At 43.5% G+C, this 23955-nt stretch overlaps 1 protein-coding gene across 8 annotated transcripts in view; it reads right to left on the minus strand.

The window, feature by feature from the left end:
- The window catches only part of esrrga (estrogen-related receptor gamma a), a 265275-nt gene extending 243861 nt beyond the window's left edge, over positions 1 to 21414 (minus strand). For 2 of the 8 annotated variants that reach the window (XM_080200535.1, XM_080200532.1), the window contains exon 1: positions 17537 to 18793. Coding sequence is in view for 2 of the 8 variants with exons in the window: in XM_080200530.1 (XP_080056656.1) it covers positions 17039 to 17061 (23 nt within the window). In the remaining 6 variants the exon portion in view is untranslated. Of the gene's footprint in view, positions 1 to 17038; positions 17139 to 17536; positions 18794 to 19091; positions 19223 to 21157 lie in introns of those variants that run through there. The other 6 variants (XM_080200537.1, XM_080200533.1, XM_080200534.1 and 3 more) reach the window with 6 other exon arrangements.
- Between the last annotated feature and the right edge of the window lie 2541 nt (positions 21415 to 23955).

Here is a 23955-nt window from a genome sequence, read left to right on the forward strand (position 1 = left end):
CTGGCTTACAAAGACGAATGGAGTCTTACAGAGCCTCATGGCATGCGTATAACACTCTGCTTGTGTACAGAACAAAGGGAGAGCTCAGGCTCTCTTTGGTTTCATGTAGCAGACGTCTACTGGTTCCTCAGTTAACCTCACAAACAGAGCACCATACAGCTATCTGGATCAGACTGCCCCACCAACAGTCTGTAACCAGCTCCTCAACATTCGGGTCTCCTGAAAAGTGCTCAGCACAGTCATCTCAAGTGCAGTCAGTGAAACTTGAGTAGAATCATAGAATCCTTACAGTGCAGAAGGAGGCCATTCGGCCCATCAAGCTTGCACTGACAACAATCCGACCCAGGCACTATCCACATAACTCCATTTATTTGCCCTGCTAATACCCTGGCACAAAGGGGCAATTTCACATGCCAATCCATCTAACTTGCACACCTTTGGACTGTGGAAGGAAATCCACACAGACATGGGAAGAACGTGCAAACTCTACACAGGCAGCCACCGGAGACCGGAATTGAACCCAGGTCCCTGGCACTGAGAGGCAACAGCGCTAACCACTGTGCCACCGTACTGTCTGCAGTAGTTTTCCATGCTCCAGCTCTAGTTCCTAGGGAGCGATAGAATTGGTCACGTGTGCACAAGAGAGACACTGGATTGTACAAAGTTGACTTACAGGCACATAAGTCATGTAGACGTTTGTCAAATCAAGAAGGGATAAAGTAATGAAGTTACATATTTGTTCCAGGTATACCTATTGGTTTTCATTATCTTATTGATGCAAGAGGAACACAGAAGTTGTGCAGTTTGAGGGCAGTAATATGATGGGTGTGAAATGGAAGGAAGAGCTGTTGGTGTTGAGGGGAAGGGCAGGGAATCACTTCTCAATAATTTGCTGCACAGCAGTTCTGATAGTTTTTATTGGGTCATGCTCATCTACTTTCTTCACTTCCTCCTTCATCTTCTTGTTCCACTTCTTCCTGCTCAGGAATCTTCAATGTAACTTCCCTTCGAGCAGCTAGATTAAGAAGCAGGCAGCATTAAGAACCCTGAGACACACTCCGGATTGTACTGGTCAACCTCATCTAGGAAGTGAAACTGTTGCTTCAAGATACCAATGGGCTCCTTGGTGACAACCCTTCTGGTGCATGGCTGTCATTGTACCGGGAATTCTGCATATCTGTCAGGGCTCCTGAGAGAAGCCATGAGTCAGTCGGTGAGAAGGTAGCATAAGATTGTGTGAGACCACAGTAACATTGCGCTTGCATTACTGGATTAATGATCCAGAAACATTGGGCCCGATTTTACCATCCCGTTGCACCCATTTTCGGGCGCAAAAACTCAGTAAAGTGAGGCATGAGGCGAGTAGTATGATCCACGGCCACCTCCGTGCCGATTCCCACTTTACCAAGTGCCTAAAATGGCCGCGATCGGGACCACGCCCAAAATGGGAATGACGGCATTTTAAATGCATTTGCATGCATTGAAATTGACTTAATGGGCTGGATGCCCAAACTTACCGGCACTTCCTCCTTTATCACCGCGTTCGCCCATCCAGATCCGGTACAAAACAGACATGGTCCGCAAGGGTCCAATTCCGGCGTTCCAGCTTCTGAGGAGGTAAGTTCAGAGCTTCCGGCTCTCTGACCCAGATCAGTGGTTGTGGGGTTGGGGAGGGGGGGGGGGGGAGAGAGAGAGAGAGAGAGAGAGAGGGCGCATGGGTTGGATTGCTGTCTGGTGGGGGTGGGAGGGGGTGGAGAAGGGGATGCGGGTCAGATGGCTGTCTGGTAGGGAGGAGGGCAGGGAGTGTCCGCTGCCACTCTGTGTGCGATCGGTGGGGGAGTGGGGGGAGGGGGGAGTGATCAGTCTGGGTAGTGGGGGGAGTGGGGGGATAAGGGGCTCAGTTATGTTGTGGGGGGTGTGGCAATATTTGAGGGGGCCAGAGGGGAGGCATTATCCATCCCAGGAGCAACGTGACAGGGGAGCATTCTTCCTTTTTTTTAACTCCACGTGCGCAGTTGTAGGTTCTGATCAGAGCTGCCATATTTCAGGCGGGTTAAATCCCACCCAAAGGCTTCTGCAGCACGATTCCAAATCACTGCTTTTTTTCCAGGCACTGTGCGTATGGGCTCACCTGAGAACAGGTCTAAAATTCAGATCTGAAACACTCCCAGTTTCAGCACTTAGAGTCAAAATGGTAAACATAAGAACATAAGAACATAAGAAATAGGAGCAGGAGTAGGCCATCTAGCCCTTCGAGCCTGCCCCGCCATTCAATAAGATCATGGCTGATCTGTTGTAGCTCAGTCCCACTTTCCCACCCTCTCCCCATAACCCTTAATCCCCTCTCTTATCAAGAACCCATCAACCCGCTTCTTAAAAATATTTAGCGAGGCAGCCTCCACCACTTCAACGGGCAGAGAATTCCAGAGATTCACCACCCTTTGAGTGAAGAAGTTCCTCCTCAACTCCGTTCTAAACTGCCTCCCCTTTATCTTGAGGCTGTGCCCCCTAGTCCTACTGTCTTTTTTGAGCGGGAAGAGTCTCTCCACCTCTATCCTATCCATCCCATTCATCATCTTATACGTCTCAATGAGATCTCCCCTCATTCTTCTAAACTCTAACGAGTACAAGCCTAGTTTATTCAGCCTCTCCTCATAGCTCAATCCCCTCAACTCCGGTATCAGCCTAGTAAACCTCCTCTGCACTCCCTCCAAGGCCAAAATATCCTTGCGCAGGTGCGGCGCCCAAAACTGCACACAGTACTCCAGCTGCGGCCTCACCAATGCCCTATACAGCTGCAGCAAGACCTCCCTACTTTTATATTCAATCCCCCTCGCTATGAAGGCCAGCATCCCATTTGCCTTCCTGACCACCTGCTGCACCTGCAAGCTGGGTTTTTGCGACTCATGCACAAGGACCCCGAGGTCCCTCTGCACCGTCGCCTGCTGCAGTTTTTCGCCACGTAAGTAATAGTCCTTCCTACCATTCTTCCTACCAAAGTGGACCACCTCACACTTGCCAACATTAAATTCCATTTGCCATTTCCTGGCCCATTCGCCCAGCCTATCTAGATCCTTCTGCAGACTCTCCACACCCTCCGCACAATTTGCCTTTCCCCCAATCTTGGTGTCATCAGCAAATTTCGACACCCTGCACTCGGTTCCCTCCTCCAGATCATCTATATAAATGGTAAATAGCAAATCAGGCCCATTGGGTACAAATCCCACCATGATATCTGAGGAAATTGTGATTAAATTAAATAAACCCGGGGGAAAAAAGACATCAATAATAGTAACCATGAAAAATTCCAGTTTGTTGTAAAAATGCAATGTCCTTCAGAGAAGGAAATGTTGATTCAGACCTACTGTATTGTTGTTTAAACTCTTTCCTACACTCTGAAGTAGCCTAGCAAGCCAATTAATTGCATTCAAAGAGGCTCTTCTTCACCTTCTTATGGGCAACCCCATGAATAGATTTTTAAAAAGCCCTGAGCCCCCAGCACAGCTCCCCACCTGATGGTCCAGATATTAAAGAGTGGGTATTGAGAACTGACACCAAATGAAAGCATTATAACTACTGCCAGGATATGACATTCAGGCCTTCATGGAGTTATAAACAAGGGAGCATTTGCTATTCAGAGACTGAAGCTTCAGAAAGTGGGTAGGGAAGTGGGGGTGGGTGCATGCAGGTTACATACATTCAGTCAATGATGCCCTCCAACTACAGGAATTGAGAAATGAGAGTAAATCCTAATACTCTTACTTCCCAATTGTCAGCCTCTATGATCCCACGAACAATGCATCAGTGGCATGCCAAATCACCGTGTGGATAGCAAATTAACTGATGTTGCTGATGTTCCCACAAGTGGTTTGGAAAGTGCCAGAGGCATAAAAATTCACAGCTACTGTGACAGTCACTGACACAGGGAGTGCAGTGCATGTCCGATATTGAGCTCATTCTTCATGAGAGATGACACAGGCATGTAACTGTTTCCATGTGGAAACACAGCCACTGTATGAACCAATTTCCTGCTTTCCTTCTGTATACTATTTCAAACATTTGAAGTAGTCAAAGAAAGATGCTTTACTGTCATACATTCTTATGTCTTTCCTTTGAGATTAGAAGACTACAGTACTGAGGTAGACACTAAGCTATGTACTGGGCTACACTGCACAATGAAAGTTACCTTTCCTTGGTCTGAGTTTCTTTTCCCTTGAAGGTGTACAGATTCTGACTGCCCAGTAAATGGCGAAGCATGACAGGAGTATTTAAACAGGGTTAAACAGGTACCAGCATGACTAAAACTAGAATAAGCTGGTGCACAATGGCAAACTCAGCAACTTAACACTCTTGCTTCCTGACAAATATTTTAATTGAACAGACCAATCTGAAATCAAGTTCTCATTAACCCCACTTGCTATTGAGTAAATTGTACCTTTGTCGTCATTTTAATCCTTAAAGCAAATTTATATTTAGCTTTGCAGTACTTTTCACCACAGTTTAAGCTTAGCATTTGCTTTTATAAACAGATTATAAGTAAGATTAGAGAAAATCCCAAGATGTTCTATAACTATATTAAGGGGAAGAGGATAACCAGGGAAAGAGAAGGTGCCATTAGGGACTAAGGGGGAAATCTGCACATGGAGCTGGAGGACATTGGTAGAGTGTTAAATGTACATCTGTCTTCACTTGGGAGTAGGAGGATGTAGGTACAGAATTCACCAAGAGGGACATAGGGAGTGAGGAGGTACTGGAGGCTTTGGCAGGCTTAAAAGTGGACAAATCCCCAAGTCAGATGAGTTATATCCCAAGCTGTTGTGGAAGGCAAGGAAGGAAATTACAGGGGCTGTCTTCCAAATATTTAATTCCTCTCTGGCCACAGTGGAGGTGCCAGCGGATTGGGGGACAGCTAATGTGGTTCCACTTTTCAAGAAGGGTTGTCGAGATAAACTAGGGAATTACAGACCAGTGAGTCTCGCATCACGTCAGAAACTAATGGAAAAAATTCTGAAGGGGAAAATTAATTTCCACTTGGATAGGCATGGCTTGATCAGGGACAGTCAGCGTGGCTTTGTCAGAGGGAGGTCATGCCAAATGAATTTGATTGAGTTTTTCAAGGAGGTGATTGGGTGTGTAGTTGAGGGTAGTGCAGTTGATGTAGTTTATATGGATTTCAGCAAATCCTTTGAGAAGGTCCTACATGGGAGACTGAAAACAAAGGTAAAAGCACAGGGTACCTTGGCAAGATGAATGCAAAGCAGGCTGAGTGATGGGAAAAAGAAGGTGGTGGTAGAAGGCTGTCTGAATGGAGGTCAGTGTCCAATGGCGTACCCCAGCAATCAGTGCTAGATCCCTTATTGCTCATGCTGTACATAAATGGTACAGATGACATTGTGGGGAGATGATAAGTAAGTTTGCAGGTGACATGAAGACTGGCAGGGTGGTTAATAGTGAGGAAGAAGGTCTGCAAGACGGGCAGATCAGTGGCAGATGAAATTTTACCCTGCAAAATGCGAGGTAACGCACTTTGGAATGTGTAACAAGTACTCAATGAATGATAGGACACCAGGAAGCTCAGAGGAGCAGAGAGATCTTGGGGTGCTTGTGCACAGATTCTTGAAGGTAGCAGACAGATTAATAGGGTAGTTAAGGAGGCATACAGGACATTTGCCTTTATCAGTTGTGGCATGGATTATATGAGCAAGGAGGTTATATTAAAGTTGTACAAAACTTTGGTTAGGCCACAGACATGTTGCTGAGGCTTTTCATCCTGCACTGATCCGGACAAACACAAGAATGCCAAATTTCAAACCATTGCAGCAATCTATACGAAAGGAGAAAAGGGTGCTGACTGGTTGGCAGGTCAACTCTGACTGACTGAGGCTTTGCGTAAGACAAAACAACAGTAGTCTCTCCGGGCTCCTGGATAATTCAAAAACAGGCACAAGGCTAGAATTTATTCATTTTGTTTGCAGAGAATGTGTCCCTGTGCATGTAAACATATGTCACTTTTAGCAACAGTAACTGAGTCAGGTGACAAGCTTGACTGATTATCTTAAATTGGTTGTGAGTATAACTATTGGCACACTCAGGATTTTCAACAGGTGCCGCCCAATTTCAGAATCACATCTAATAGTAGACATTTTGTTATGGGTTTTGGAAAAACAGGCTGATTGAATATGGTCTATACTCTGTCTATTAGAAACAACTATTCGATTTGATAGGCCAATCATTGGAAAGTATAGCATGCATATTTGGTATAGACTGAAAATCATACACGTGTTTATGTGGTAGGCAGAGCATCTTTTTGGATGGGATGCTGCCATCAGTCCAAAACCAAATACTGGCAACACCTCGGCCAAACAATCTGCACCCTTTTTTCCTCCAAGTATAAATAGTTGTGATGGTTTGAAATTTGGCATTCTTGCATTTGTCCTGATGAGTGTAAGGCAAAAAGCTTCAGCGGCATGAATCATTTTTCAGCAATACTCAAACTCAGTTGTGTGCAAAAAACCTCCTAACATGCACGTGTAGGGCCTGATACATTGAAAGGATACATTCAACAAGGTGATTTAAAATGAAAGCTGAGATCTGACAGGAAAGGCACTTAACAATGGAGTGATAGGGTATGAGTTTAAAGTTGTGGTTCTCCATGTGGTGAGATTCCAACCTCAGCTAAGATGTAGTGGTTGGACAAACACTAGGCAAAGCTGAGTCTCACAAGAAGAGAGGGGAATAAAAGAGAAAACTGAAGAGTCAAACCTCATGCAATCTCCTGGAAGGTGATTCATTTTTTGTTTAGCACATTGGCAAAACATAATTCATACGTCCTCTCCAAGTAGGAGAGTCATATGCCAAGGAGAGAATGGGAAAACAGTACAATTAAGAACAAGAACAGCAGAAAAATTATTTACAATCTGTGGAAGAAAATGTCAGCATCATTCACTTCTGAGGTAACGAAATTCACTTTTTAAATAATGTTGTACATGCTGTATTATTTCTATTAGCACAATCGGTTCCTGCATAGTTCAGGTAGGCTGCCTAAAAATATTGCTTTCTTTTACAGCCATAACCTGGGTGACAAGCATATACTGTGCAAAATGAAATAAGCAGGGGTGATTGCCAAAAATGTATCAGAAAAGGTCAGGGAAACTAAAACCTATCTGGAAACAACGCACAAACCCAGAGATATGCATCTTAAATCATGCTAAATTACATGCTTCATGCTGGTGACTCGGTCATGGGAAATTATTGAGCTACGTGATGTCTCATTTGTTTTTAAACACATCATGGTAAATTACTGAAGGAAAACGCAAACATTTTCATTTCATCTAAGCATCTTTCTAGGCTTTATATTTATTGTTTAAATGTAAATGAAACAGTGCTCCACGCGTCATTTTTTTTTGTAATTGTGTTACATAAGTACACCATATAGCAATATGCAATGCATTCATTGCAGTCAGATTTGGATTACTATAAATATGTTTGCCCTTTACACTGAGCCTGCCTGAGGGATTAGCAAACCCCCAAAAGTTCAGTTGAATATTATCCGAATGTACATCTCCGCTTGAATAAAGTAGTTAAGCAGCCTGCAGTGTAGTTTGATTGCTTCTGGTCTATTGATAATTTTCCCCAAAATTCATTTCTAATTCTAGGAATATAAATCCAGTTATTAAATCTGAGACAGACTGGCCAGGCCAAATGGCCTGTTTCCACGCTGTAACTTCTATTTGTTTTGATATATTTTAACTACAATATGTTCCAAATATTAATTTCCATGGAGCAAAGTCCAGCTGCACCTGATATGGCATCAATGAATTAAACAAGCAACTACCCGATTTGCGAATGTTATCTTTTTCTTAAATAGAATATTGGAAATTAATTCACATTATGTTAGCTTTCTCACATGCTTTATACTTCCACTTCAGAAAACAAATAAAATATTGCAACTGTTCAATGGATGGATTCAGAGTGCTTTGATTTTATTTTTTTCAGTGTCTCTGTCACTTCTGCTTGAATGCACTTGTTCCAAAAACCACGTAAACCAAAGACGCAACTTGAGCACCTACGGCGCAAACTCCAGCCTAACAAGGCCAGCACAGGACTGGAATCACCTTAAATAGATGTCGAGCTGAGGTGACTGCCAACCTCCACCAGCACTACTTGCTGTTTCCATTAATTTTAAACTATCCCTGTTGATTAGTTATTTTCACTTCAGTGACAACAGGGCGGAAAAACACTTTGACTGTACTTGACTGTACTGTACTTGCTTTATCATTCAATTGTGTTCACTTCCGAGTGCCCCAAGTCCAAGATCCTTTACAGTCACTGGGTCAAAATCCTGGAACTCCCTCCCTAACAGCACTCTGGGTGTATTTACACCACATGGGTTGCAGCAGTTCAAGATGGCAGCCCACCACCACCTTCTCAAGGAATTAGCGATGAAATGACCAACAAATAGCTTGTCAAGCCAGTGACATCCACATCCCGCAAAAGAAAGGAAAAAGGTCAGTTTTTGATTGGGAAATTAGCAAAACAGTATCCATGCCTCTCCTTAGTTTAACTAATATAACAGTGAACAACTGAATCCATTCTGCCATTTTCCTTCCATTTAGGGCAAGTGGTGGCATAGTAGTAATATTATTGACTTAGTAATCTAAAGACCCAGGCACTACTTTGAGGATCTAGTTCAAATCCCACCTTGGTAACTGGTGGAATTTAAATTCAATTAAGAAATCTGGAATTAAAAGCTTGTCTCAATTATGATTAAAAAAAAGTACTGCCGATTGTTGTAAAAACCCATCTGGTTCAGTAATATCCTTTAAAGAAGAAAATGTACCAGCCTTACCTGTTCTGGCCTACATGTCACTCCAGATCCACAGCACATGGGGCTCTTAACTGCCCTCTGAAATAGCCAGTAAGTCACTCTAGGCACCAGAACAGCACACCCTGTATTGTCCATCGTGCAGTCTTCCTTAATAGTATCTGGGGGTTTGTGCCAAAATTGGGAGAACTGTCTCATAAGTGATTCAAACAACATGGCTCAGTCTTGCTCACCAAATCATAACTCACAAGCAATATCCCAGGCAGAAGACAAAAGAAATTGGGCGTGTTAGCTACGACTCTCACCAACTTTTACAGATGCACCATAGAAAGCATTCTTTCCGGTTGTATCACAGCTTGGTATGACTCCTGCTCTGCCCAAGACCACAAGTAACTACAAAAAGTCGTGAATGTAGCCCACTCCATCATGCAAACCAGCCTCCCATCCATCGACTCTGTCTACACTTTCCACTGCCTCAGCAAAGCAGCCAGCATAATTAAGGACCCCATGCGCCCCGGACCTTCTCTCTTCCACCTTCTTCTATCGGGATCTGGAGGAGGGAACCGAGTGTATGGTGTCGAAATTTGCTGATGACACCAAGATTGGTGGAACGGCAAATTGCGCGGAGGGTGTGGAGGGTCTGCAGAAGGATCTAGATAGGCTGGGCGAATGGGCCAGGAAATGGCAAATGGAATTTAATGTTGGCAAGTGCGAGGTGGTCCACTTTGGTAGGAATAATGGTAGGAAGGACTATTACTTACGGGGCGAAAAACTGCAGCAGGCGACGGTGCAGAGGGACCTCGGGGTCCTTGTGCATGAGTCGCAAAAACCCAGCCTGCAGGTGCAGCAGGTGGTCAGGAAGGCTAATGGGATGCTGGCCTTCATAGCGAGGGGGATTGAATATAAAAGTAGGGAGGTCTTGCTGCAGCTGTATAGGGCATTGGTGAGGCCGCAGCTGGAGTACTGTGTGCAGTTTTGGGCGCCGTACTTATGCAAGGATATTTTGGCCTTGGAGGGAGTGCAGAGGAGGTTTACTAGGCTGATACCGGAGTTGAGGGGGCTGAGCTATGAGGAGAGGCTGAATAAACTAGACTTGTACTCGTTAGAGTTTAGAAGAATGAGGGGAGATCTCATTGAGATGTATAAGATGATGAATGGGATGGATAGGATAGAGGTGGAGAGGCGCTTCCCACTCAGAAAGGACAGTAGGACTAGGGGGCACAGCCTCAAGATAAAGGGGGGGCGGTTTAGAATGGAGTTGAGGAGGAACTTCTTCACTCGAAGGGTGGTGAATCTCTGGAATTCTCTGCCCCTTGAAGTGGTGGAGGCTGCCTCGCTAAATATTTTTAAGACGTGGGTTGATGGGTTTTTGATAAGCGAGGGGATTAAGGGTTATGGGGAGAGGGCGGGAATGTGGAACTGAGACACGACAGATCAGCCATGATCTTACTGAATGGCGGGGCAGGCTCAAAGGGCTGGATGGCCTACTCCTGCTCCTATTTCTTATGTTCTTATGTTCTTATGAAAAAGATACAAAAGTCTGAGGTCACATACCAACTGAATCAAGAATAACTCTTCCCCTGCTGCTGTCAGCCTTTTGAATGGACTTACCTTGCATTAAGTTGATCTTTCTCTACACCCTAGCTATTACTGTCACACTACATTCTGCACACTCTCATTTCCTTCTCTATAAACGGTATGTTTTGTCTGTATATCGCGCAAAAAGTAATACTTTTCACTTTATGTTAACACTGTATGTGACAATAATAAATCAAATCACTGGGTATGTCCTGTCCCATCAACAGGACAGACCCAGCGGAGGTGATGGCACAGTGGTATACAGTCGGGAGGGAATTACCATGGAAGCTCCCAACATTGACTCCAGGCCCCATAAAGTATTGTGGCATCAGGTCAGACATGGACAAGAAAACCTGCTGATTATTATCTATTGAGCTCCTGGCATCTGATGAATCATCACTCCTCCATGTTGAACAGCATCTTCCAAACATTTGACATCTATCACCTAGAAGGACATGGCAGCAGATGCATAGGAACAGCACCACCTGCAAGTTCCCCTCCAAATCACACACTATGTTGACATAGAACTATATCGCCATTCCTTCACTGTCACTGAGTCAAAGTCCTGGACCTCCATTTGAACAACGCACGGACTGCAAGATTTCATGAAGACAGCTCACCACCACTCTCTCAACGGCAATTAGGGATGGACAATGAATGTTGGTCTAGCCACCAATGACTATATCCTATCACAAATAAAAAAAACTTGGGAGGATACACTAAAAGTGGCCATGGCACAGAATAGACTCTGAGTGGAGGATTTCAATGTCTATCACCAAGAGTAGATTGGCAGCAGCACTACTAACTAAGATGGACTTGTCTTAAAGGACGTAACTGTTAGATTGGTTCTTCAGCTGGTGGTAGGCAACCAATAAGAGGGAGATCCTTCCTGACAATATCCTCACCATTCTGCTTAATACAGAATCATATGTCCATGACAGTATTGGCAGGAATGACCACTGCACAGTTATTTTGGAGACATAGTCCTGTCCCCACATTGAAGATATTCTCCATTGTGTAGTGTGGCACTACCACCGTGCTAAATGGCTAGACTTTGAATAGACCTAGAAACTCAATACTGGGCATCCATGATGTACTGTGGGCCATCAGCAGAATTGTATACAACTACTATCTGTAATTTCACAGTGCAACATATCTCCCACTCTGGTCATTGCCACCGTGCCGGGGGTATCAACCTTGGTTAAATGAAGAACGCAAGAGGACAAACCAGGAGCAGCATCAGGCATATCTAAAAAGGAAAATTTGGGTGTCAACATGGGAAAGCTGCAATACATGCCATACAGCAGAAACAGAAAGCGGCAGATAAAGCAATATCACGATCAACGGATCAGAAATAAGCTCCGCAGTCCTGCCACATCCAGTCATGAATTACAGTGGACAATTAAACAACGAACTGGAGGAGAAGGAGGCTCCAAAAATATCACCATCCTCAGTGATATCAGTACAAAAAACACAACGGAAGCATTTGCAACAATCTTCAACCAGAAGTGCCAAATAAATGATTCATTTCAACCTCCTCCTCAGGTCCCCAGAATCACAAATGCCAGTCTTCAGCCAATTTGATTCACTCCAGGTGATACCAAGAAATTGCTGAAGTAAAGGCTATAGAATCTGACAACATTACGGGAAGACTTATGTTCCAGAACTAACCGTGTCCCTCAAGCTGTTCTAGTACAGCTATAACATTAGCATCTACCCAGCAATGTAGGAAATTGCAACAGTATATCCTGCACACAAAAAGCAGGGCAAATCCAACCTAGGCAATTAAAGCCCCAACATTCTAGTCCCAATCAACTGCAAAGTGATGGAAGGTGTCATCAATAGTGCTGTTAAGTGAAACTTACTTAACATTACTCTGCTCATTGACACTCAGTTTGGGTTCCACCACGGCCGCTCAGCTGACCTCAATACAACTTTCGTTCGAACATGGACAAAAGAGCTGAATTCCAGAGCTGAGGTGAGAGTGACTGCCCTAGATATCAGGGCAGCTTTTGCCTAACTGTGGCATCAGTGGGGCCCTAACAAAACTGAATTGGGAATCAAGGGGAAAACTTACACTGATTGGAGTCATATGTAGCACAAGGGAAGATAATTGTGGTTGTTGGAAGTCAATCATCTCAATCCCTAGACATCACTATAGGGGTTCCTCAGGGTAGTGCTCCAAGCCCAACCATTATCAGTCACTTCATCAACGACCTTTCCTTCAATATAAGAACAAAAGGGGGATGTTAGCAAGTGTGAGGTTTTCCACTTTGATAGGAATAATAGTAGGAGGGATTACTATTTAAAGGGCGAAAAGCTGCAGCATGCTATGGTGCAGAGGGACCTGGGGGTCCTTGTGCATGAGTCGCAAAAACCCAGTCTGCAGGTGCAGCAGGTGATCAAGAAGGCAAATGGGATGCTGGCCTTTATAGCGAGGGGGATAGAATATAAAAGCAGGGAGGTCTTGCTGCAACTGTACAGGGCACTGGTGAGGCCGCAGCTGGAGTACTGTGTGCAGTTTTGGTCGCCGCACTTGCGCAAGGATATTTTGGCCTTGGAGGGAGTGCAGAGGAGATTCACTAGGCTGATACCAGAGATGAGGGGGTTGGACTATGAAGAGAGACTAAATAGACTGGGTTTGTACTCGTTGGAGTTTAGAAGGATGAGGGGGGATCTTATAGAGATGTATAAGATAATGAAGGGATGGATAGGGTAGAGGTAGAGAGATTCTTCCCGCTCAGAAAGGACAGCAGAACTAGAGGGCACAGCCTCAAAATAACGGGGGGGGGGGGGGGGGGGGGTGTGTGTGTGTGGGTGGGGAGAGCTGTTTAGAACGGAGTTGAGGAGGAACTTCTTCACTCAAAGGGTGGTGAATCTCTGGAATTCTCTGCCCATTGAAGTGGTGGAGGCTACCTCGCTAAATATATTTAAGTCACGGGTAGATAGGTTTTTGGTAGGCAAGGGAATTAAGAGTTATGGGGAGAAAGCGGGAAAGTGGAACTGAGCCACTTCAGATCAGCCATGATCTTATTGAATGGCGGGGCAGGCTCGAAGGGCTAGATGGCCTACTCCTGCTCCTACTACTTATGTTCTTATACAAGTACTGTGGCTACTACAGCAGGTCAGAGGCTAGGAATTCTGTGGCAAGTAACTCACCCCCTGACTCCCCAAAGCCTGTACAGCATCCACAAGACCCAAGTCAGGAGTGTGATGGAATAATCTCCGCTTGCCTGGATGAGTGCAGTTGCAACAATTCAAAGATTTGTCACTATCCAGAACAAAGTAAACCGCTTGATTGGCACCCTATCCACAAACATTTGTTCCCTCCACCACCGATGTACAGTGGTAGCAGCGAATACCAGCTACAATATGCACTGCAGCAACTTACCAAGCTCCTTCAACAGTACCTGCCAAACCCGTGACCTTTACCACCTCGAAGGACAGGGCAGCAGATGCTTGAGAATACCACCACCTGCAAGGACCCTCCAAGGAACACACCATCCTAACTTGTAACCATTTCACTATTCCTGCACTGCGGCTGGGCCAAAATCCTGGAACTTCCTTCCTAACAGCATTGTGATGTACTTACATGGACTGCAGCAGTTCAAGAAAGTAGCTCCCTACCACCTTCTCAAGGGAAATTAGGGATGGACAATAAATGCCAGCCTACCCACTGATGTCCACATCCACTAAAAGAATACATTTTTTTTAAATCCCAACTAATCCAACCAAGGTGTAAAACTCCTTATCTAGTTCGAATCTAGGTATCATCATCATTCTGAATTGAAATTCAATATTATTCTCTTGACGAATTGTGGTACTACAGAACAGTAACCATAATCCCAATATGAAGGTTGAGTGAGTACCAAAATAGGCATAATTTCAAAAAAAAATCACCACTTACAAACCTATGTGAACAGGGCTAGTCTGCATTGATGGAGTTTCTAGTATAATATACCAACATGCATTCAGCAGATTTATTCAAAAAACGTCCACTGACATTTCTAACATAACTAGTACAAAGATTTGGCACAATCCTTGCTATTTCAAAAGGGGAAAATGGGAGTACCACTCAACACTGCCATTGAGGTCAGGACTTTTTACAGATGATTGAATCTGTCAGGAGGTTAAGAACACCATTCTTTTGCTTCTTGGGGACAAATTTAAAACTAGTCCAAGAGGTGAGACAAGCGACCTGCTTCACAACTCATAAAAGTCCCAAGTGAAATGGATTTGATTTGTCGCAAATACGAGCCAGACATAAAACTATCCATAACGTGGCACTAAAGTGTCAGTCCCACTCAAAGGCCACAAGAACGTTTGATGTGAGAAATGGAGAGACATGAAGCTAAAATAATATAGAATGTACCGTTCCACACACAAATTTGATAAAGTTGTATGATTAACTGAACATTGAGGAATGAAGAGTAATTAAGGTCATAACTGACTTTGCCTGCTAATAGTGCCTTCTGTCTGACAACCGTGAGTCATTGGAGTCATTGCTAAGTGAGCCAATTCCACTCTTTACTGAAAAAGGTAGTTGTAGAGTAGAACAGGCTTTGCAGGAAGACATAGGTGAGTACACAAGAGCTGGAATAAAAACTAATACAGCATCACTTTACTGGACCTGGACTAAGTTTGTTCTTCAAGGAGGAATGTGGGAGGTAAAACGGAACTATTCTTATCATGCACTGTACAATCTAGGAATCCGGCATCTAGACAGTTGATCACTTGACGCTACATCATAGCATCTTGCAACAGCCTTCAGATTTGGTGACATTTGGCAAAAACTTCACATCCATAACAAATAAGCCAAGCTGTCCTGCTGAGTTAAAGAAGAAGAAACATTTCAGAAATCATTCTTGGGAAAAACTGTAACCATAAGTAACAAAAGCTGAGCCAGCACCCAATACATTAACTATATATTTGCTTCCTGGAGGCTGTAGAAAAAAAGCCATCGAAGGAAACTGGATATCATTCAGGCTAAGTCCTACAAAATCAGGAAGAATTGCTCCCAAAAGTACAACACAGAGTCAGCCATTTTAATTGTTAGATGGCACTGGAGTGTTGAGTGTAACAATTGCAGTACGTTGACACAATTTTTTCTGCTAAAACAAATGCGCTAATGGTACAATTATTATCATGACAACAAAATGTTACATAGCCCATCTTCTCCTGATAAAAATGCTTGACGGCACACTTTTCATGACGATTGAAGCTATTATATTAACACCTATTTTATTTTCTGGCCTGCGTGTCAATTGCAAGTTTTTCTCTAAAATTATATTGAGTGGATTGAAAGACCCTACGCGGCAGACTGATAAAAAGCTAATAATTCAATTCCAAACCATAACCCCCAAAAGAGTAACCAGAACATTCGGTAGAGTCACAGAATGTGATCCTTAAAAACAACGCACTGACCCCAGTTTGTATCCTCACGTTTAATCATAAACCGAAAATTTAACTAGAGCATCTAACCATAAAGCCTAAAATAACAATTCAACCCCTTAAAATCTAACCGGAGTTACAACTCAATTACTTCAAAAAGCCTGAGGCAAACATGTTCAGTCTAATGAAGTCAAGATTTCCCAGCTGCTAGGGTGGAGTGGAAGGGGGAAGGGGGGAGGGGGGGGTGGGGTGGTGGTGGGGGGGGGGGGTGCAATATTAGAAATGCATTACCTGGCATGTAAATGCAAAACACCCACCTGCAATGGGTGCAATTTGCGAGCAATTTTATTTTTCCAAATAAAACAATATTCGTCAGGAACCCACCTACAAAGCACCATCATTTGCAGATGAATTTACTTCACCTGGCAAGCATCAGCATCACTGCCAGGCAAGCAAAGTGTCCCCTAGCCTTCAAGAGATAGTGCACACTGTTATCTAAACTTCAAGTCAAACCATCTAACCCAGCAGCTAAATGATTTTGCACAATCAATCATTCCTCACAAACATTTTTGTTTAAAATATCTCACAACACCTTTTACAAAGAAGCCATGAAATTTATCTTGCACTTAGGCCATATTTTGCACATCTTACACTATGGCATGAAACCATAAGTTTAATGGTAACTAATTGAGAATGGTGCTGTCAATATTCAAACAAGAATTCTGAAAAGAAACATCTAGAAATCAGAATATTGAAAAATTAAGGAATTGATTAGACTGCATTTTAATCTGCTACACAATCAGCTTCGTAACATTGGCATCTCTCTGCTGACTGTACGGCACTTTCAATACTTTAATGTTCCAAAAACTCACTTATGTTTTGAATGATTTGTTCTGAGGTTTATTTTGAGAATGAGAAATAATTCAGGAAGCACTGGGACTGGCCATTGTGCTTTACAATTCTAGAAGTATCGATTTAGAATTTGTATAAACCATCTAATGTGGTAACAGTTAGGGTGTCACCATAAAGACTTGAAACATTATTTTACACCCAACAATGTTTGACTGTTCTGTGTGCCTTTTCAATTGAAAGGTCCACACACACAAAAAAATGAATTCAATTAGTTTTTTTTGTTTTTAAGCTCTTGGAAGCTATGGTTACCATTTTCACATTCACTAGTTAAACCGTGTGCAGTTTTTGGACCAAACGCAAGAATTTCTCAGAAAGCGCAATAGATCTACCAACCTGCGTTGCCAAGGAGAGGGCATTTGATCAGCTGACTGCCGGCATTGTACGTTATTAATTATAGGCCAAGCTCAGGATGTGTACTGAGATTTGTTTGGCAGTGTTTTAACCCTCCATGTAGACGCTATTCTACACATAGCATATTGGAAAGAGGCAGGTCAGTCGGTGAAAGCAAGTAGATGATCCACTAATCAGCAAAAGCAATGAGATGAACATTAAACACGCTATGGCAATATTAACAAACTCTATTTCAGTGAAACAGCTCGGTAGAATGAATATATAGTGAATTGTCATATTTTCCCATAAATGCAAAAAGCACAAAAACACAAAAGTAGTGGCAAAACAATGTAAACAAATAACACTGCAACACCATTAATTCACATTTCCATAGACAGAATGATCCGGATTTGTTACATATTACAGTCTGAAGAGATATAAATATATAGAATAATTGAAAGACTATTTTGTCTATTTGAAGTGTTCTATCGTGAAACTTACCGGTGCTGGATTCTCTCAGTGACGGGATTATCAGCGAGAGTGTTGGCGATACCTTTGAATGAAAGAGCGATTAAGCTAACCCTAACCAAAAAGAAAATTCCTGCAACTTGCTTTTTTGGACTTTCAAAACAGCTAGAGGACACATATAATGGGACGTGAAAATGAGAAAAGGACGGGACTCAATAAGGCGAAGCAAGGACCTTGCTTTTAAATAGGGAAGAAGTGGAACCAGGAGCACAACGTCGCTAAACCAGAGTCCTTGATTTGCAGGGTCTGCCTGTCAGGGCCTCTGCGTCACGATAAACACTAAAAAGCAATGATATCAAATTTCAAGAGTGCCACTACGAGGGGGTTTAAGTGGAAGGCGAGTTCAACAACTTGCATGTGACCGTACCCTTATCAAGAAACTGTCTCAACGTAAACCAGCCCCCCTATTTTGAAGTGTGCTTTTTTTAACTTGGAGCTTTACAATTGCATCATGCAGATAGTTCACATTGTTGGTGGGCCTGCAGAGCTCTCACTCCGCGTACCCCCAGATCGGTGTTCCTGAAAGGTGTGCTTATGAATAATAAGAGTCTTGGCGCTGACATGCAATCGCAGTGCGATTATTGCAGTAATTCATTCAGTTTGGGTTCAATCTAGAATCCTGTCCGTTTCACACTGCATTGGGAGCTTGCATTGTGTACTGTTTGCTGCAACGTCCTGGGAAGCAGTGGGCCTCCAGTACAACAAGAGCGCTTTCCCCTCACTGACAAACCATTTGGCTCAATCCACTCGAAATCTACACTGGGCTGGACGGTGGCTCCTTGCTCGCAGCTCACAAGTTACACGCTGCCGGGTTTGGGGCCGTCTCTTTAACCTGGTCTGAGAGCCACGGTCTGGTTTCCTGGGGCTGCTGCCGCTTTATTGCCACTAAAAAATGTCTCGGAATACAGTTAAGATATCGTGTTGTTTCTCGCCGAGATACTGCGGCACGCCGGCCCAGCATTCAATGTGACTTTCTCCCCCTCTCTCTCTCTCACACACACACACACACACATACACTTCCTCTAGTACACATCTTCCTAACACATAACCGGCTCTTTCTCTCTCCCCCTCTCTCTCACACACACAAACTGTATATGGTCAGGAACTAGCTATCTCCAGCACGTAACGTGCTTTCTACCACCAACCCCATGTGGTCAAAACAAAACTGAGCCAAGCAAGCAAAAAAAAATGTAACTGACGCGCCACGATATCCAGGCCTACAGTGGACCAGCTGTCAAAACTATCGTCTATTTTTTTTCTCTCTCAGGACAAGACCTGCAGAATGATGATTACACATCACCGTTTCCCCCTCTTCTTGTGGCAGAGACCGAGGCTGCTTTAGGGGAAGGGTGGCAGGAAGTTTAGTAGCTGAGATGGGGGGGTGGGGGGTAGCTGCACAGTGGCAACCTTCTACAAGGGTAACATCAGCCGCTTCGCAGGCGCTTTAATAAATCGCAATCAAGAGACTGTCAGAAAACGCTGCACGTTCTTTCCTCTTTAAGCAAATGTGTGATTGATTTACGATTACCTTTGGACAACCTCCCTATCAGATGGCGAGCTGGTGCCGGGGGTTTAATTTTTTTTTGGAGTTTAAAGTAAATGGAAGCCGGCTACTTTCGCTTTAATGTCCACGGGGTTCGGAAACGCTGCAACCCTCTTTTACAACACACACATACACACACCTCCCCTTTTCCTGGGAAGCCGGGAACTCTCTTAAAGTCTAGGGGGTGACGGCAGAAGCGGCGGCCCCGGCTCTGCCGGCTGATCGGGGAGGGGGAGGGCAACCGAGGCCGGCGGGCCGGGGATCTGGCTTGGCTCTGGGAGCCGGTGCCTTTTGCAAGCGGGCTGCTTGGGTTTTCTGCTTCCCAGAGCCTTGCTGTCGGAGCCGCCATGTGATCCGCACACACCCCGCTCGGCAATGCGCCCGTCCGTACTTAGCGTGACCTAGAGCGTCATTCCCCCTGCTTTATTTTATCAATGACAAGTTGCAACAGACGAGGGGGGGACGAAATTCACAACTGGCCGTGCTCCAGATTGTTAACTAAATGTGCACTTCAAGCCATTTCGGTCTTTTTTTTAAAAAAAATAATGATAATTGATTTAGAAGCGGCGATTAATCTGTCAATTTTTTTTAAGTTTAAGGAAAACCACAAAAAAACTCACCTACATTTAAAAAAAAGGTTGACAGTTCATCCGCTCCCTAATGTCCAGGTAACACTGGTAGCTTCAGTTTGGGAAGCAAATCTTGCGATGGAAAGTGTGTGTGTGTGTGTGTTTAAATCGGGAATGCCATTGCGTTAACAATGATAGATGCTGGGATCAGAAAGCTGATCTTAGGGAGAAAGTTGATGTTATCAGGAGGATCTTAGGGGTGGGCGTCCATCCGTCATGCGTTATTTAGCAAGAATTGCCACTCTTTTTTGTGTGTGTGATGGTGGGGGTCTATTTTACTTGCATGTTCCTGTCTTTTTTTAATATATGTGTGTATTAACTGGGATCCCGCGCCAATGGTAATCTCCTCTATAAAAGTGCCCTAAGGGAAAGGGGATGATTGTTCCGGCCGCTGACAGCCGTGTAATCACTGAAGTCAGCGCTGCAACTAAAGTTTGAACGCATTAGCGCTAGTCTGAGTGGGGGAATGGGGCAGTGTAATTTTCCGTTCCAACTTTCCGGGGTTAAAACAATGACTGCTTGGGGGGGGGGGGGGAAGCAAAAAAGAAACGCTATCCATCTCGAAAGACCCGTCATGTAGCTCATGGCGACCACTAATTACCCCTCTTTAACTTGTGGCGCGGATCTAACCCACACACTCGCTGGGTGTAACTTCAAACTTTAAAAAAATAATTATCGCGTCTGGCTCGGTTTGGAATTTGGACACGGAACGGGCTATAAAACGCGTGAATGGAATCAAATCCCCGGTCAAACCTATGTCGCAGACTTGTGTTGAAACAGCAAGAAATGTCGCATTCAATATTCGATAGGACCTGGGCAGAAGTTGTATTTCTGACCCTGATTTAGCGCATCGAAATCAGCTTCAATAAGAACCCCGGATTTATTTGCCAGATAGCAATCCGTGTAACCCCCCTCACTACCCGCGAGATACATCACGGTGGGGCTGTAGTGGCGACAAAATATTTAATTTATAGGACAGCAAATTCCCATCTCATTCCTGTTCGGTTGCAAATTTAATCTGAAGATTCGCTTCTTCTTGCAACTCACACAACAGTTTTTACTGCCTTTAGCGAAGAGGGAATTTTGTTTTGTTTTAAAATCGAATATTAAGTAAAACTGCAATTTCACATAACAACAGCCTTCATCATATCCTATCTAAGAGAGCACGGCGGATACTACAAGAGACATTTAACATGCATTCCATCTATAAAAGATGCATTATCTTGCGTCCTTCAAGTGAAAAATTGCTAGACGACACATTTATCAAAACAGCGAGACGCAGGAATAGGTTCGCTATATTCTGAGCTGTAAGGCATACCTACAAAAAAAATGCGAGAAAATAGCTACACCATATCCATAATGTGAGAGGCATGTGGAACAGTGTGCTATTTGGTGTCCAAATATAATTATTTAGGTACTCACATGGTTCGTGGCTGCAGTGAGATTGAGTTAATCACAGCTTGGGACCTTCCTCCTGGACTCAGCAATAGCAAATGGCCAAATAGCGGCACTCAACCTGACCACTTAACAACTTCAGAACAGACAGAGAGGGGGAGATCAGTATTACCATCCCATGTTCTGTAGCCTATAAATAGCCAACTTTTTGATTGATACAAGGAACAAATGAGAGAAGAATGCGTAATTTTGCGCATGAGCCCCCCTTCAAGTGGAAGAGAGAGGAACAGAATGTGCGAAGATAGATAGGAGTGAGTGTGTGTGTGTGTGTGTGTGTGTCTGTCGCGGGGGGGGGGGGGGGGGAGGCAGTAGGTAGGGGGGGGGGGAGACAGGGAGAGAGAGAGAGAGCCCTAGGCAGATCCACACAGAAAACCTGTAGGGTGAAGGATTTGCTCTTTATCTCAGAGCGCCAGCCTGATACACCTGAGGAGAAAGTATACCCCAACTGTAATGATAGGAAAATTGGCAGAAATCTGTGCATGTTGCCAGCATTAAAACTTACGGTAGGAACGTGCACATTGCTATATTTTGATCTGTTAGAGAGAGAAAAGAAAGACATTCATCTCCCATTTTGGGATAGGTGTTGTTATCAAGAGAAAAATGAATTTGATTCCGGTGCATTTTCTCTGTTATTTCCCCCCTCCCCCCCTCCCCCCGCAAGATTAAGGTTTAAGATCAATTTGCCTTTTCTTGTATTGCAATTCCACAGTTAATTTATTGAAATAGTTTGTGTTACCCGTGCTGCTAATTAATTTAACTTTGAAATAAACGTTCTTGTTTTTTTGCGGATTAGTTTGACTCTCTTCTTGTACAAATGGCTAAAACTGTTTAGATTATGTGTTGCTCGTCGTATACCTTCGCGCCGACGACTACTCATGAATTAGCGATGTGGTTTGAATGCTGGAGTTATGAAAAGATCAATTTCTCTGCCCCGGCGTTCAGCTCTTTGCTCTCGCCCGCATTCAATCGCCATGCCTTGTTTTACACTTAAATTGTGCGGGTATTTTTTTTCAAATGTTACTTGTGACATCAATGCTTCATTACCAGAGGACTTGGAAATTTATCTGAAGCATGTGTCTGTTTCTATATGTCGAATTACAGGTCATTTTCTTTCCTTTTCGACTCAAAAGGCTTTCCAGGCGTTTTAAAGGGGGTGATGTGACTAGAAATCAGCCTTTGATTTATGTCTATCAGTCTGTTTCTGCACTGCATACATTTCCAATCTCATGCCCCATAAAATAATAACAAAGGATCCGCATTAATCCGTCTGCAAGGCTGGCTTTGAAAACTCATGTATATGACTTAAAAGTTGAAGACCTATTCATCAACTTCCCACTCTCCCCTTGAACATTCTCATTTCTCCGAACTTTTAACTATTTTTTACTGACGCGAATACTCACCTTTACCTGAATGGGGCAATTGGAAATGTAATCAATACTTCAGTCCACGCTGACCGACGACTGAGCCATATTTTAGCTGACATTAGAACTCACGTTTTGTAACATTGACAGCATCTGATACCAACCTGGGAAGCTAGAACTAAGGTGGTCATTTTGAAATAGCTATCGCGAAAATACCCTCGGCATATCTGGGGATGACTTACAGAATTATATGCGATTCTATCCTGTATTTTTTTAAGATGGACTTTTGTGTCACCAATTATCCACGAGTGAGTCAGGGAAGTAAACTTGAATTTGATAGTACGCTGTCTCTTCAGATTTGAGGATTTAAATAATGCCCCGGCGCCAAATAACATCAGGATTGTTTAAAATATCAAGAAGTGTTAGCCTTCCCCTGGACTCGCGTAGTATTCCATAACTCTCATGTCTGGCGCATACGCGCACACTCTTGTTATGACTCTCAGTTCGAAGAATAGAAAAAATAAATGGGGACTGTTTTGTTGAAAAATACACCATCTACTCCTTTGTGTACTGGGCAAAAAAATATATTTACATTCTTGGAGATCTAACATTTTTAGTCAGATGTTTGGTTACATTTACATTGTTAAGCGCCATTTATTGTAACACGTTTATCAATGAATAACTTAAAAAGACTATTTATTATGTTGTCACCAGATTCCTACATCAACAGTATAGCTGAATAAAATCCGTTTTTGCAGTATATGATGCACGCACTGCCTTTGCCCATTAACTCTTCACTGACACATGGTAGTAAAGGGACTGTTTCTGAAAGTACAATCGGGGTTTGGTAACTGAGAGGCCAGCATAATATTCAAGCAAACAAGCGCACTGTTAAAGACTTATCTGCAGGTATGAGAATGGTTAGACGATCAGAGTGTGGTTTCAGACCTCGTTGACTTCAGTTGTGGGAGTTCACCGCCAGATGCAATAGCGATGCAGAAAACAACACACAATTATTTCAAAGAAAGAGCGGTAAAATTGCTCACGAACCATCTTCCTAATTGTGCGGATCAGTGAGAAATGGCAAAACCATAGGATCACTAGGTGCCTTTTGAATGTTGCAAATAAGATTGTTGAACATATCTATAACACCGGGAAGTGACCTTATAATGAAATTTGGACAGAATGTTGTGTATGATGCTGATTTAGGGCTGTTGTACCCTTCAGCGGACATTTGATTCAAAGAAGATATTAATTAAGACAGATAAAATATTGATGCGAAGTACCTAGCTTGTTTGAACCATTAACCTTGCAATAAACGCGTTCGAGAGATGGAGAAATCGAAATGAAAACCTGTACCTTCGCTACAGGCGCCAATGGTAATCCAATCATTTTAACAATGGT

Source organism: Carcharhinus amblyrhynchos, chromosome 12 (genome assembly GCF_965287045.1).
Source record: "Carcharhinus amblyrhynchos chromosome 12, sCarAmb.v2.hapA, whole genome shotgun sequence".
Taxonomy (NCBI): domain Eukaryota; kingdom Metazoa; phylum Chordata; class Chondrichthyes; order Carcharhiniformes; family Carcharhinidae; genus Carcharhinus; species Carcharhinus amblyrhynchos.